This window comes from Canis lupus, chromosome X, assembly GCF_003254725.2.
Source record: "Canis lupus dingo isolate Sandy chromosome X, ASM325472v2, whole genome shotgun sequence".
Lineage (NCBI taxonomy): Eukaryota > Metazoa > Chordata > Mammalia > Carnivora > Canidae > Canis > Canis lupus.
The window spans coordinates 105,553,165-105,569,969 of NC_064281.1; the positions used below are offsets into that span (position 1 = coordinate 105,553,165).

Below are 16,805 nucleotides of genomic sequence, written 5' to 3' on the forward strand. Positions count from 1 at the left end.
AAAATCATTTACATTTATTTGTTATACTAATACAAATAAGACTGCATTGATTTTCCTTGTACATATATGATTACATATTTATACAAGTGATTCTATAGGGTCAAATTTTATTTTATTTTTTAAGATTTTATTTATTCATGAGAGATGCAGAGAGGCAGAGACATAGGCAGAGGGTGAAGCAGGCTCCCCTCCCCCACCCAGGAAGCCCAATGCAGGACCCAATCCCAGGACCATGGTATCATGACCTGAGTCAAAGGCAGATGTTCAACCACTGAGCCACCCAGGTGCCCCTATAGGGTCAAGTTTTTAAAGATTTTTAAAATTTATTTATTCATGAGACACAGAGAGAGGCAGAGACATAGGCAGAGGGAAAAGCAGGCTCCGTGCAGGGAGCCCATGCAGGGAGCCCAATGCGGAACTCAATCCTTGGACTCCGGGATCACACCCTGAGCCAAAGGTAGATGCTCAACCGCTGAGCCACCCAGGCATCCCCCTCTAGGGTCAAGTTTTAAAAAGGAGTTTGGATTTAACATTAGGGAAAGGACTGTCACACACATACAGGTTATGCTCCCTCCAACTGTGCTGTGTATTTCCTGCCTCTGCGCTGGACGTTATCAGTCTTTAATTTTTGCAAATCTGATGATCTCATTTAATTTTTACTTTTCTTATCAACTGGTACAATTAGGCTTCTGTTTATCTTTTTTTCAATCGTTTATATTTTTTCTGTGAATTGCCAGTTTCTATCCTTTGTGCATTTTTCTTTTGAGGCTTGTCCTTTTGGAATTGATTTGTGGTGAGTGATATCTATAATGGAGGTATTAATTTTCTGTCACTAAATGCAAATGATTTCCCAGTTTATCATTTGTCTTCTAACTCTGCTTATGGTGCCTTGTGCCATGCAGAGGTTTCTTTCCTTCTTTTTTTTTTTAAGATCTATTTATTTATGAGAGAGAGAGAGAGAGAGTATAGGCCAGCCTCGGGAGGGGCAGAGGGAGAGGGAAAGGGAGAGAATCCTCAAACAGACTTCCCGCTGAGCACAAAGCCCCACCTGGTGCTCCACTCCAGGACTGGACCTGAAATAAGAGTCAGCTGTCCAACCACCTGAGCCACCCAGGAACCCCCATGCAAAAGTTTCTAATGTTTAGTCAGATCTCAATTTTTTCCTTTATGACTTCTTAGGTGTCTTGACCCAAGATTAAAAAGAATACTTTCCTCCATTTTCTTCTCTGTTACATTTATAGTTTGTTATTTTATGATGAGATTTTTTTTTTCATATGGTATGAGGAAAGGAATCTCAGTGTTTAAAAAATGTAGATAGCCAGTTATGCCATCGTGTCTTTTCCTCACTCATTTGAAATGCTGCCGTTATACGCTGAATTCCCATATGCTTATGGGTCTATTTTCAATCTTGCTTTCTCTTCTGCTGATATAGGTCTCTTCCTGTGCCAGGATTTTAACTGATGTTTCTTTATAGTACATTTTGATTCTTTTAAAAAATATTCTTGGGTATTATATATTTACTCTTCCAGAAAACTGTGGGATCAACCATTTTATTACAGTTGCATTAATTAGATTAGTGAGAGCTGACATCTTGATGTTAATCCTGTTCATCCAGAAGCATGGTGTAGCTCAATAGTTTTGTGGGGTGGCTTTTAGATTTTTATTTCAACACTTTTCTTATTCTGTTATTGTTGCTTTTTATAAGTAAAGTCTGCTATTTTGATAGGTGAAAATGATTTATCCCTTAATTTACAGTTTGATTCTAGACAAGTCAAATTTTCTGTAAGTATGTTTAACTACTTATATTCTGAGAATTTCTTGATCATATGCTTGGTCCATTTTTCAGTTGGGACTTTAATCTCTTATGAGCTTCCATCATAAGTATACTGATCCTTTTTCACAATTGCAGCAGAGTTTTTCTAGTTTATGTTTGCCTTTTAACTTTAGCACCTTTTTTTGCTATGTAAGTTTGAAAATTTAATATAGTTAAATTTGTCAGTCTTTTATGATTGCTATTAAAGTCCCCTAAAATTTTACATCAAATGGTTCCATATTTAGGACCAAAAAAGAAAAAGCCATGTGGAAAACTAGTCATGTTGGCCTGATAATGGAATGGAATCAGTTAAGTAATTTCTCTAAGAGTGTTTGTTTAAGAATGTAGTGTTACAGTGTTAGTGGTTATTATTTGATTTTAACAGAATATTGTGTATATCACATGTGTAACATGTATTAGAATGAAACATTTGCTTAGGATTTTTCATTTTAAAGAATTTAATGTGGGGCAAGTGCAAGTAATTCTAACAGCTCTAATGAAATTCTGTGTCTTAAAAATTGTCAGTTTGAAGTTTAAGTCGGTGATGTAGTCCTGATAGGAAATTTGCTACAATGTTAAGATCAAGAGGTATTTTTTAAAATTTATTTTTTATTTTTTGAAATTTTATTTTAATTCAGTTAATTAACATAGAGTGTAGTATTAGTTTCAGAGGTAGCTTTCAGTGATTCATCAGTTGCATGTAACACCCAGTGCTTATTCCATCACATGCCTTCCTTAATGCCCATCACCTGGTTACCTTATTCCCCCCACCAGAAGGTATCTTTGACTTCTCTGTCTTCACAGGGAGTTAGCTACATGAATTTGCCTCATTGCCTACAAAACGCTATCCACTTCTACCTTTTCCCCTTTTTTCCTTCCTCAAATTCTATGGTGGTTATGTGAAGTTGCAGTGATATAAATTTTTATTAACTGTTTTGCAGTCTAATGCTTTCAGTTTCTTGAGTTTATGTATTCAGATATACTAATTGAATTACCCTTTTCTTGCCATAATGATTATGTTTTTATTTCTGAAATAATAAAGAATTAAAAACCATTGAAGTATTTATTTATTTATTTATTTTTATTTTTTTATTTTTTTATTGAGGTATTTATTAGGAAACATATTGGCATCTATGAATAGAAGTTGATATGCTTTCTCATTGAGAAATTAGTCCCTGGGAGTGAAATTAGTCCCTGGGATTGTTTTTTATTTAAAAAACAATGAAGGGGGATCCCTGGGTGGCGCAGCGGTTTAGCGCCTGCCTTTGGCCCAGGGCGCGATCCTGGAGACCCGGGATCGAATCCCACGTCGGGCTCCCGGTGCATGGAGCCTGCTTCTCCCTCTGCCTATGTCTCTGCCTTTCTCTCTCTCTCTCTGTGTGTGACTATCATAAATAAATAAAAATTAAAAAAAAAATTTAAAACAAAACAAAACAAAACAAAAAAACAATGAAGGCATTAGTGCTGTGCCTAAAACTTTCTCTAGTTTGACGCTAAAAGACAAGTGAACATTTTATTTTTATTCCCTTTTACATTAAATACATTGTCTTATGTACAGTGGGCCCTCAGTAAAGAAAATGTTTGTAGTGAATAGCTGAATGGAACACCCTTCCATTAATGGTAGAAATTCTTTTCAAATTGCTAGGAAATGCAGTTCTAAAATTTCTACATACATTTTAACACTTTAATCCATTAAAGTATACAACTAACTTGCAACATAGCTTTTTTACCATCATAGTAGAGATTCCTTTTATATTTAACATTTGTTTTAATTACTTGATCAGTGATTCGTTCACTTATGAATGACTTCCTTGTTGGATATGATCATTTGAGTTTCATGATAGTTTAAAAAGCTATCTTAGAACAGTGCTGTCCGATAGAAATTTTTTGTGATGAGAGAAACATTCTATATCTGTGATATTCAGTACAGATGCAACTTCCAACATGTGACTGATTAATAAGCACTTGAAATGTGGTTACTGTGAGAAACTGAGGTTTGGTTTTATTTAATTATAAGTGACTAAAATCGTAAAAAGCTACCCTTTTGCTCATGGCTGCTATACTGGACAGCCCAGATATACTTATTTTATTTTCATTTAATTTTCCAAGTTATAGTAAGTTTATTTTCTAGCTAAGTGTTCTGATTTCACCAACAATGTGAGGGAAAACTCTTTGAAACCTATGGTAAAAAAATATATAAGAGCTCATTCTAAAAATGGACTTATTAGAGTTTGAAAATGTTTACAGGCTTAGAGCACAGTCAAGATCCCAAAACTTGTTTTCATAGAATTTTAAATTCAGAAGAAATAATTACTGTTAGAATGATTATAATAAAACTATTTTTTTGTATTTGATTTTTGTTGCATTTATATGAGATGTTAAGGTTGCTGTGTTGAGCATACTACAGACCATTTCCCCTCATTTCTGGTGGGGATTTCATTCTAAGGAGAAATGTGTATTCTAAGAACCCATGAAGTAATAATGCTCATTTTAAGATTGGTCCATGTAAAGCTTTTGTTCATTTTTAAGCAGCTGACTTAGAAGAAAGTTTTAATGAACATGAACTGGAGCCTGCATCACCTAAAAGTAAAAAGAAAAGTCGCAAAGGAAGGCCACGAAAAACTAATTTTAAAGGGCTGTCGGAAGATACCAGGTCCACATCCTCCCATGGAACAGATGAAATGGAAAGTAGTTCCTATGTAAGTAGAAAAATGTGGGATGCTTACTTTTTGCAGCACCACAAATATTTCACTTAAACTGTGTTTATAGGTAAAGCTCATCATTTGAAATGTTAATTAAGCTTGAAGGAACTGATAACATATTTTTAAGTTATTTTTTTCTCTTTTACATTTGCAGAGAGATAGATCTCCACATAGAAGCAGCCCTAGTGACACCAGGCCTAAATGTGGATTTTGTCATGTAGGGGAGGAAGAAAATGAAGCAAGAGGAAAACTGCATATATTTAATGCCAAGAAGGCAGCTGCACATTATAAGTGCATGGTAAGCATGGTCCTTTTTATGTGCTTTTAAACCCAAGGTTTTTATTTTTAAGGCACTTAGCTGGTACCAAATAGGGTACTTTTCTCCCCAACATTAGTGGTGTAGAATTATGAATAGCATATCCTATAGTTCCAAATCTTTACAGACTTTAGAGTTTTAAAAATACAGCTTTTGATTTAGTAGGATTTTTTAAAGATTATTTATTTTTAACTAGAATTAAAAATTTTTTTTTGTATTTTTTTATTGGAGTTTTATTTGCCAACATATAGTGTAATACCCAGTGCTCATCCCGTCAAGTGCCCCTCTCAGTGCCCATCATCCAGTCACTCCCTCCCCTTCTCCACCCACCTCCCCTTCCACCACCCCTTGTTCGTTTCCCAGAGTTAGGAGTTTCTCATGTTCTGTCACCCTCTCTGGTTTCTCCCACTCATTTTCTCTCCTTTCCCCTTTAATCCCAAGACTATACTTTCAGGGATCATTTCTATAGTTTGTTATTTTTATTTATTTATTTGAGAGAGAGAGAGAGTGAGCACAAGCAGGGGAAGGGTGAGAGGGAGAGAGAGAAGCAGCCTCCCCACTGAGCGGGGAGTCCTACGTATGCAGGGCTTACATACTCGGGCTTGATCCCAGGACCTCGGGATTATGACCTGAGCCGAAGGTAGATGCTTAACCAATTGAGCCACTCAGGTGCCCTGATTTAGTAGGATTTAAAGTAATCCTAATTATAGTTACCATATTCCAGATAAGTGATAGTTAACTATTTCATAACTGTAAAAATTTCAGCTTTATAAACTAGTCATGGAAGATACATGTTCAGCCTCCACTATAACCTCGTGCATGTCTGTATCATTATCCTTCACACAATGTACGGCAGTTACTCGTTTATGAGCCTCTCCCTTAACAGACTCTTCATTCCTTGAAGAGAAGAACTGGGCTTTATCTTTGCATCATTAGATCCACATCTGACATATAGGAAACATAAACATTTTTTAATTGGATTGTATTGAATTCATTCTATTTATGATTAAGTTTTAAAAATGATAGATTTTTTTTTATTTGAGGTTCTTGACCAGAGATTGGTATCAGATTTGCCTGGGGAGCTTTTTCTGAAATATACATCCTTGGAATAGATCCCACATGTCTAGTTAAAAAAAAAATCCAGGGGGTCCCTGGGTGGCTCAGCGGTTAAATGCCTGCCTTTGGCCCAGGGTGTGATCCTGGAGTCCCGGGATCAAGTCCCACGTCGGGCTCCCTGCGTGGGGCCTGCTTCTCCCTCTGCCTGTGTCTCTGCCTGCCTCTCTCTCTCTCTCTCTCTCTCTCTCTCTGTGTCTCATGAATAAATAAATAAAATCTTAAAAGAAAAATCTGCAGGTAATTCTGATCTGCGTCTATGGTTGAAATTAGCTAGTTTAAACTTATTTTTTTAAAACTTTGTGGAAACGTAAAACAATGGAGATAACAGGGTAAGTAACACTATTGAAATCTTCATTGTTGAATGAAATATTTAATCTTGGGACACCTGGGTGGCTCAATGGTTGAGTGTCTGTCTTTGGCTCAGGGCGTGATCCCAGGGTTCCAGGATCGAGTCCCGTATTGGACTCCCTCTGAGGAGCCTGCTTCTCCCTCTGCCTATGTCTCTGCCTCGGTCTCTGTCTCTCATGAATAAATAAATAAAATCTTTAAAAAAATTAATCTTAGCTCCACACTGGCAACATTAGTTTTGTTTTATTGTCCTTTTTTTTAAAAATTAAAGATTTATTTATTTATTTGAGGAGGGGGGGAGAAAGAGAGAACCCCTGTGCATGGACAGGCAGAGGAGGAGGGAGAGATGCAGACTTCTCTACCGAGCATGGAGCCTGACGTGGGCCTCAATCTCATGACCCAGAGATAATGACCTGAGCTGAAACCAAGAGCCGGACGCTCAAGTGACTGAGCCACCCTGCACCCCTCTTGTCCATAATTTGGGTTATATCTTAATCAGATATATGAATGTATTAAAAATACTTGAGTTGGTACTTGATTATTAAGGAAAAGTTCTCTTTCTCAGGATATTGAAGTAATAGAACATATTTGTTATTCTGTTGTTTAATCCTTTTCTCACAAGGTTTCTGAACATTAAATGTTCCTATATTTTTCTTTTCTAGTTATTTTCTTCTGGCACAGTCCAGCTCACAACAACATCAAGAGCAGAATTTGGAGATTTTGATATTAAAACTGTACTTCAGGAGATTAAGCGAGGAAAAAGAATGGTCTGTGGTTTTATATTTATGCTATGCAACGTAACTCTTCTGACTTTCTGCTTTAAATTTAGAACACATCTCAAATTTATCCAGTCATCAAAGCATTTAATATATAAAGTAGTTCATATGTTAAAGCAAGTATATATTTGACTTATTTGTAATATAATAAAGGATGCTGATGTTTCTGGAACTTATTCCTCTTTCTATGTAACTTCATTACTTAAGAGAATTACACTGAGATTATATTTCAGGATATTTGAGGGTCTTTTAATAAAATAAACGAAGATGTGAATGTGACACACCTTATTACTAAGTTTAAAATGTTATATTATTTAAGTTTGCTTAAAGAACAATTTCATAACCCTACTAGAGCATCGGGAACTTCCCCATGTTGTTATTCATTCTTTTCTTTTTTTTTTTTCAAATAAAAGGAAAAGATTTTTTTTCAGAGCCTTCTGTTTAGTTAAAGTTCACATACACAGTTATGTCTCTTAAAATGTTTATCATAGCTTTAAGTTTTCTTTATAAAATGTGCCTAAATCTCATGTTTTTAAACATACTGAATTACTAATAAATAGCTTTAAGAAATATTGGCATCTTTATTGATCACTTACTCCTTTACAGTTGATGAATATTATAAAATGTCAATGGAATGCAAAATCTTTTCTTTAAGACCGCAATTGTCTCTAGAGATGACTTGAATTTAAAAATTTTTTGTGAAAATTTTCAAACATCTCAAAATTAGAAAGACTAGTAACACACGTCTGTCCATCACCTTGACCCATCAGTTATCAAGAATTTGCGGCACTCGCTTCATCTATGCCTTTTATTCTTGTTGCTTGAAGTGTTTTAAAGCAGAGCTGAGACTTCATATCATTTCACCTCTACATATTTCAGTATGTATCTCTTAAAAGTTGGACATTTTCTTACCTAACCACTATGTCATTACATCTTATAAATTAACAATGAGTTCTCAGTGTCATTTAATACCCAGTTTGTATTTGTATTTCCCCAATTGTTTCAAAGGTATCTTTTTAAAGTTGATTTGTGTGAATCAGAATCCAAAGGAGGATCACACATTGCATTTGGTTGTTCTATATCCTTGATGTAACCTAGGGCACTCCCCCCCCTTCTTGTCTTTGTTGTTTCTGTTTTTGTTTTGTCGTATGCCATTGACTTGTTGAAGAAAATGAATTAATTGTCCTGTAGAATATCTCATATGTTTTATCTGTCTGTTTGCTTATTCATGATGCCATTTAACTTGTCCCTCTATCCGCCAGATTTTCTTTTAAAGTGGAAGTTAGATGTAAAGGCTTGATTAGATTCAGTTTCAAGATTTTTGGGGGTAAGAATACTTCACAGGTGGGACTATATCATCCATATTTTGTCACATCAGACTTGTCATAATGTCTGATCCTTGGATTCAGGTGGTGAGTCTAATCCCCCCGCCCCTCAGTTGTGAAGTTCCCCTTCAGTCTTTCATCTAGTGGTTTCAGACTTTGGTGAGCTTTATCTGAATCCATTAGAGATGACTCTTTCTTTGTGGAACTGCATTTTTGAAGGTGTGAAGATTGTTGATGTTATCTGTTCCATTTAAATCCAGTTCAGTTTTGATACTTTAATTACTCTCTTCAAAATGAAACTCCTTTAAATCAGAATGTATATTACTTAAAAAATATGTGAGAGAAAAATCTCTTCAACATACCATATCAAGCAGTGTTGTTGTGTCGTACGGCTGAAGTCCACATACGTGACTAGGATAACAATTCAGTTCTCCTGGTCAACTTATTTACCTCTGCACAGTTGAATTTTCATGTAAAGACCTACCTAGCATTTTCCCAAGTCTGCTCCAAAGGAAGTTAGTCCATCAAGGTGCTCCCACACCCCTCCAAAAATATAAGGGCATCGGGAGTTCAATAATTTGGGAACTATTTACCATGTCGTCCTTCTTGCAGAAAGGCTGTGAGAAGTTCTGCAATCAAGCAATCTAAAACTAGCATTCCTTAAACTTACATGACTATGAAACCCTTTTGTCAACAACCACCTTTTAATATCAGAACATTCTTAAGGCAAGCCTGATCTAGGCCAAGTTGTGATATCTTGAAAAGATTTCAGGCCCTTTAGCTTTCCTCTGCCCTTTTACCTACTTGGTAGCAATCCCTCTTGATGGGAGATTGCTTTCCCGGCTTCTTGTTCTTTATTCTAGTCATAATAGGAAAGGAACTGGTCCCAGGGAGGAGAAGAAGCCAACCACTAAAAGATAGATTTTTTTGTGTGTTTGGCACTTTTGAGGAGTGTCTTATTTAATGTTTAGATGTCAAATCTTTGAGGGGTACTATAGGTAAATAATGGAAATTTCAGGGAGTGACTTAATATCAGGAAGCCTGTCAAAGTATGGTTAAAATTGCAGCACAATTTAACAGGTATGCGAAACAGTAAGTTCAGCGTACTCTTTTTTTGCTGTGGAAAACTGGCCATTTTCTTTGTAAACTAGAATGTTTGGCTGAAGTCTGGTTAAAATAGAATAAATAAGGTTGCAAAACTTTGAAATAGTGCTTATGATTATTTTTTCTCTTCCCTCAAACAGAAATGTACACTTTGCAGTCAGCCCGGTGCTACTATTGGATGTGAAATAAAAGCCTGTGTTAAGACTTACCATTACCACTGTGGAGTACAAGACAAAGCTAAATACATTGAAAATATGTCACGAGGAATTTACAAGTAAGAGAACAACCACTGTCCATTTTCCTAAACTTGTCAGTAAGTACCCTCAAATGGGTGGCATGAGTTTACTTGGTCACTATTCCTAGGTGGTATTGAGCCAAGTGTAAAATACTTAGGACTCTGTATATAAAGAAACAAGTGCTACGATTGACATTTCCCTCTGGCTACACATACCTGGATTTGCCCTCATTCAGACAGTAGGTATCACACTTCCTGAGTGCCAGGTATTATGCTAAGAGCAGGAGCTGGGCATGTAAGAGCCATCAGTACAGGCACAGACTATGTCCTGATGAAGCCTATAGTCGAGTAGGATAGACAGATGAATTCAATGGCCACATGAACAAGTCTACATTTACAATCTAATTAAGTGCTAGGAAGGATACCTGACAGCACTATGAGAGCTTGTAACCCAGAAGATCTGACTTAGTCCGTACTGGGAGAGTGCTGAGGAATTGACTCAAGGAAATAGACTTTGAGCTGAGCTATGAAGGCCGAAGATCCAGGTGGGCGTTGGGACAGGGTTCTAGGCAGAAGGAACAGCATGGGCAAGACCGAAAGGCAGGACAGAAGTAAGGCTGCCAAAAGGAAGGTGAGTTAGGAGGCTGCTACTCAGGGTCCAGGTAAGGATTTGTGGTAGCTTAGAACAGGACATATTTGTGAAGATAGAAGGCCAAAGACATTCTTGGAAGAATGATGAAAGCATAAGGTTTGAAGATTTGGGATTACGTTTTACCATCTGTTTTCCGGGTCTTCTGTATCAGTGCACATCTATAATGGTTCCATTTGTTTAATTGAACGGAGAATAAGTTGGTGAGGATCCGTGGATTTCTCAACTTGCCTTTGCAAGTTGTAAAGCACTTCCTTACATTCCCAGGATGCAATAAACCAAAGAGTAAACACTCTTCCATTCTGTATACAAAGCAGTTCATATATCGGTCACCATGTATTTGGGTGACTGGATGAGGTGCTAACGCTGTATTATAGAATTTGCCAAACTTTGTTTAATAATAAAGGCAGAGATGTTTTTCAAGTGAGTTCTATCAAGCTTTTAAGGAAAAGAGAATTCTAATACTATTTAAAGAGGTTCAGGGGATCCCTGGGTTGGCTCAGCGGTTTGGTGCCTGCCTTTGGCCCAGGGCGTGGTCCTGGAGTCCTGGGATCGAGTCCTGCATCAGGCTCCTGCTTCTCCCTCTGCCTGTGTCTCTGCCTCTCTCTCTCTCTCTCTGTTTCTCATGAATAAATAAATAAAATATTTTAAAAAAATAAAGAGGTCCAGCACATAGCAAAAGATGAAAAACTTGGTTCATTCTCTAAAATTTTATATAATTGTGACACCAAACCTGACAAAGATCACATTTAAGACAAAAATAAGAAAACTATAGACTAGTCTTTTTTCTTTTTTTTAACAGATTTTATTTATCTGTTCATTAGAGATACAGAAAGAGGCAGTGGGAGAAGCAGGCTCCCTGCTGGGCAGAGGGAGAAGCAGGCTCCCTGCTGGGAGCCCCATGTGGGACTCTCTCCTGGAACTGCAGTGTTCCTGAGCCCAAGGCAGACACTTAACCACTGAGCCACCCAGGCGTCCCAACTATAGACCACTCTTAACTTTTATACCAAAGTCCTAAATAAAATGTTAGAAAATCAAATCCAATGCTGTCTTCTAACAATTTAAAGACCATTCAAAATTAGGAAATATATTAATGTGATCCATTGTAATTAATAGAGAAAGGAAAATCCTATCACCTTCCTGGTGGATGGTGAAAAGGCATTTGATAGCATTCAACATCCATTTCTGAATTTTAAAGTGCGGTACCAAGAGTGCCTTTGGGAAGCAGGAGTCCTAACAGAGCATTTATGATAGGACAACAGCCAAAGAGCTTTATTTAGTGTTAAAGAAAAGGGACAGTGGTTCTTAACCAGGGCTGAGCCTCAGAACCATCTGAGGGTGGATCGCACCCTCTTTAAAAATGCTCATGCCTGGGCCCCACCCTCAGATTTTGAATTCAGTGGGTTGATGCCCAAACCATGTTTTTGATGATCCCCAAGTTATTCTCATGTTCATCCATAATTGAGAACCACTGTACCAATACACTTTCATTCAGATCCAGGAACAAGACAAGGTGCCAACTATGAATGTTACGTTTCCGCGTTCTTCTGGAGGGTTAAGCCGGTGCAACAAGAAAAGGAAGAAAAATGTGTAATAAATACCATGAAGAAGCAAAATAAAATTGTCAATATTTGTTATTGATGTCATTGTCTACCAGGAAAATCCAAAGGAGCCAACTCCATTAACTAAAATTAATAGGAGCTCAGTAAGGTTGCTGAATATGAGATGAAGTTTTATTTTTTTTAGATGAAGTTTTAAAAACAATTCCAGTAATAACTAGTTAGACAATGGAAAGGAAAAACATCACCCTCCACCCCTTCCCTACACACATACACACACCAAAGTTGAACCTTTTTATTTTTTTAATTTATTTTTAGTTGAACCTTTAAAAAAAAAACTGTTTTACACAGGACCCAAATGGATAGTAAAATATATTATGTTCCTTGATGAAAAGACACAACACTGAAAGATACCCATTCTCCTCAAATTAATCTATGCATGGAACATAGTTTTAATGAAATACAAAATTCTGATGGTTTTTATCCAGAAGAGTGAATGGGATATTATTTTCTACCAGCAATGGTTAAGTTAACTTATGCACCAGAGAAGAACTGCAAGCTTAAACAAGATAGAAATTTGTTTTTCCCCTAAAAGATGTTCCTAGGACAGCAGCCCAGATGTGTTAGGCTCTTTTCTGTTTCATCAGGGACCTCTATTACCATCTCTCTGTTCTCTCATCCTTGGGGCATCCTTCCATAGGCAGTAGGAGGAAGTGGGAGCAAAGGGAAGTGGGATGCAAAGGAGCTGTTCTTCCAGCTGATAGGTTTTTAACCCACATTCCTGGAAGTTCCACACATACTTCTGCTCAGCATCTCATTAGCAAGAATTTAGTCACCCATCCAAGCGGGGCTGGGAAATCCACCCCTGGTGGGCACGTTGCTACCCAAATCTGGTTCAGTGCTACGAAGGGAAGAAGGGAAAAATAGGTACTAGGGCAGTCAACTAGTCTTTATCACGTGCAGCCAAGAACAATTTTAATGAGATCAAGAGGAGAGATCCCCTATAGATATTGAAACCAGTCACCTAGTAATTCAAACTGGTACTGGCACAGTAACAGATCATAGGAAATATCTTTGTTGGGTAATTTCGGTGGTACTAGATCTGTGGAGACAGGAGGGATTATTCAATACCTGATCCTTATACAGTTGGCTTTCCATTTAGAAAACAATTTGAATCCTTGCCTCAGACCCCAGAATACATTCTCGATGGGTTAAAAAAATCTAATCCTAAGTAAAACAAAATGTATGAGAAATTTTCTAGGATCTGTTGAGTACAGATGACCTTTCTAAGCATGATAGGAAACTCAGAATTTTTGACTACAGTAAAGGCTAAAGAGGACTCCAAATCCTTAAGAAAAACAGCCCAGTTTAGAAAAAAAAATGGCCAAAGACATGAAAGCAATTTATAGGAGAACTAGCCATGTGTTATAAGCATGTGAAAAGCCATTCATCCTTATTAGTAATGAAGGAAATGCAAATTAAAACAAGATCGTGCGTATCTGATGGGCACAGGTTAGTAGGATTCACATATCAGCTAGGTTCTGGAGACCTGGGCATTCGCATTTGATACTGAGACTGTAACTTGGTACAATTTAGGAGAGCAATTTAGCAATGGAGACCACAATCTTTAACAAGATAATGTGTATATTTTGCTAGTAGTCTGCTTTGTAGGGATTTCTGCCACGGAAGTGAACAGAAAACAGCACAAAGATGTATGTGCAAAAAGTTCCACTGTACCGTTAATGATAGCTGCGGGACCCTCTGGGGCATTTTTTTTACTCCCCTGTACTTCAGATTGATGAGATTAGCACAGATGGCATCAGTCTACTCAGGGATACAGACAGGAACCGCAGCTGGCCAGCAAGGCAACATCTGATACTCCAAGGGAGTCCCTGCAGTGGTCAGTATTAGCAGTACAGCTCAGGCCCAGTAAGCTTGGATTCACAGTGGGTGAATCCTTGCCTTAGATGCCTCCTACCCCATCGGAGCCAGCACCTATCACAGTATAATTACATAGGCATAGGTCATTTTCAGGTTATACTGCACAGGACCAGAGATAGGGCTCATCAGAATATAATTCTCCCAATCTAGCTACAGTCTACAAACAGGGGTTGAGGGGTAGCAGCTTAGTAAAGAAGTAGATTCACCATGCCACTTTTTACTCGGTTGCCAGGAGAATAACTAGAATTAACTAAAGATGAAACGGGAAAAGAATTTTATTAGCCTTTTACCCACAATAGCATAAATTGAGCCCAAAACAGAATGTCTATCAAGAGACTTTTAAGTTTTAGTAGCTGTGTTTAGTGGAATACTATGCAGCAATTAAAGATCGAAGTAGATAATATGTGGAGAGTCACAGAGGTATTTCTATGATTAAGGTGAAAACAAGTTGTATGATCTATTTTGGCTTATAAACATCACATGTGCACATACGTGTACAAGATATGTGTCTATACATAAATTTTTGAGGTAACAGTTACCTCATTGCATGGGGAAGGAAGAGAAGCAATTCTGTATTTACATAGTTCAGTGGTTGAATATTTTTGTAAGCAATACATTATTTAAAGCAGCATTAATACTTAAACTAACAGGCCCATGTTAAACATCTAAAATCAGATCTGTGGAAAATTACTATATCTAAATTTCAGCTCTATCTAGATATTGTAATAGTTATCCATTTTCACTTAGGGAAAAAAAGGAAAATAGAGATAAGGGGTGGAAGGTTTGATGTGAACTTTAATTTTACCAGCAAACAGAATTTTAAATCTTTCAGAATATTTTCTAGACATTTAAGTGTTTCTGTGTATGCACGTATTCATAAAAAGATTTTCTTATATACACCTTTTATAATCTGTTTTCTACTTGCTATATCTGAAACATATTTTTCTGTGACATTAAACAGTTTAACATCACCATTTTAATGGTTGCATAGTATTCCATTGTATGGGTCTATCAGTTTAAACAGTTCCTTTTTTTTAAAGATTTTTTTTATTGATTTATTCATGATAGACATAGAGAGAGAGAGAGAGGCAAAAACACAGGCACAGGGAGAAGCAGGTTCCATACCGGGAACCCGACACGGGACTTGATCCCGGGACTCCAGGATCACGCCCTGGGCCAAAGGCAGGTGCTAAACCACTGAGCCACCCAGGGATCCCCAACAGTTCCTTTTTAAATTTTTATTTATTTATTTTTATTTTTTAAAGGTTTTATTTATTCATGAGACAGAGAGAGAGAGGCAGAGACACAGGCAGAGGGAGAAGCAGGCCCCACGTAGGGAGCCCGATGTGAGACTCGATCCCGGAACCCCAGGATCATGCCCTTGGACCAAAGGCAAGCGCTTAAACCACTGAGCCACCCAGGCGTCCCTATTTATTTTTAAAGATTTTACTTATTTATAAGAGACACACAGAGAGAGGCAGAGACATAGGCAGAGAGAGAAGCAGGCTCCATGTGGGGAGCCTGATGTGGGACTCGATCCTGGGACTCCAGGATCACGCCCTGAGCCAAAAGCAGCTGCTCACCTGCTAAGCCACCCAGATGTCCCAATTTTTATTTTTATTTTTTTAAGATTTATTTATTCATGAGAGGTACAGACAGAGAGAGGCAGAGACAGGCAGAAGGAGAAGCAGGCTCCCGGAACCCTGGGATCACGCTCTGAGCCGAAGGCAGATAGATGCTCAACCAGTGAGCCACCCAGGCATCCCTAATCATTTCCTTTTTTAGACATTCAGATGGTTTTTACTCTTGAGCTCTTAGAAAACCATGTTGCAGTGACCATCTCTAAAGAAAATATTTACACTGGGATCCACAGTGATTTGAATTACTCTTTATTTTTTCACATTAGAATTTGTTTCTAAAATCTGCTTACGGGCAGCCCAGGTGGCTCGGCAGTTTAGCGCCGTCTTCAGCCCAGGGCCTGATCCTAGGGACCCAGAATCAAGTCCTACGTCAGGCTGTCTGCGTGGAGCCTGCTTCTCCCTCTGCCTGTGTCTCTATGCCTCTGTGTGTGTGTGTTTCTCATGAATAAATAAATAAAATCTTAAAAAAATAATAAAATCTGCTTATGGTGCAGATTCCAGATTTTTTCTTAGAGATTATTGAGTTCAAATGAGAGTCCATATGCAAGTAGTTTGGGAATAGAAGAATGCACAAATAGGAGGAAATGCAAGGAGAAATACTTCTGAATGAAGTGGCTTCCCTCCCCTACATGTGGCTTTCCTTTACTGGCTCTAGAATTCTGGGTCCTGGATATATTCATTAAATTATTTTTTTAATCTATTCATTAGATTAAGTGTATTTGTTCATTAAAAAGACGAGGGAAGATTTCATGGTGATTCTGCTTACCCTGTTTTATTGTCTCTGACTAAACTTTAAAAAATATGTTTCTAAAAAAAGTCAATCACCCACCATAAAAAATTAAATTCTGTGATAGAGATCTTATTTGGTTGACACCTGTGGTCTTGGTGTCTAGATTGGTGAAAAGCCATATAATGGGTCTATGCTAGTGAGAAATAATCCCATCCATTTTAACAACAAAGGGCTCATCCTTTTAGAAAAACCTCTTATGAAAAATCTCAAAAATATACAAAAATAGGATAGCGTAGCAACGCCCCATCTCAGCAGCTCCCAAGTTATTGCCACACTTGCTTTCATCTACTGTTTTTCTTTCAGAGATCTGCTAAAGCAGAACCCCACACCTCTTGCCATTGTATCCCCACATACTTCAGTATCACTATGCCATTATCACACTTTGTAAAATTAACAGTAAGTTTTTAGTGTCATCTCCCAAGTCCATGTTCACAATTCCCCAGTTGTGTTGGAAATGTCTTTTCAGACCTGCTTTGTTTCAAATCTCAATA

At 37.5% G+C, this 16,805-nt stretch overlaps 1 protein-coding gene and 1 pseudogene across 5 annotated transcripts in view; both read left to right on the forward strand.

Annotated features, from left to right (window-relative positions):
- PHF6 (PHD finger protein 6) overlaps positions 1–16,805 on the forward strand; it is a 50,967-nt gene that overhangs the window by 28,788 nt on the left and 5,374 nt on the right. For 2 of the 5 annotated variants that reach the window (XM_025431188.3, XM_025431191.3), the window contains 4 exons: positions 4,343–4,512; positions 4,670–4,813; positions 6,958–7,062; positions 9,641–9,774. In XM_025431188.3, the coding sequence (XP_025286973.1) occupies positions 4,343–4,512; positions 4,670–4,813; positions 6,958–7,062; positions 9,641–9,774 (553 nt within the window). Of the gene's footprint in view, positions 1–4,342; positions 4,513–4,669; positions 4,814–6,957; positions 7,063–9,640; positions 9,775–11,879; positions 12,017–16,805 lie in introns of those variants that run through there. The other 3 variants (XM_035712382.2, XM_049107790.1, XM_049107789.1) reach the window with 2 other exon arrangements.
- LOC112649547 (small nucleolar RNA U3) lies at positions 5,270–5,396 on the forward strand (annotated as a pseudogene).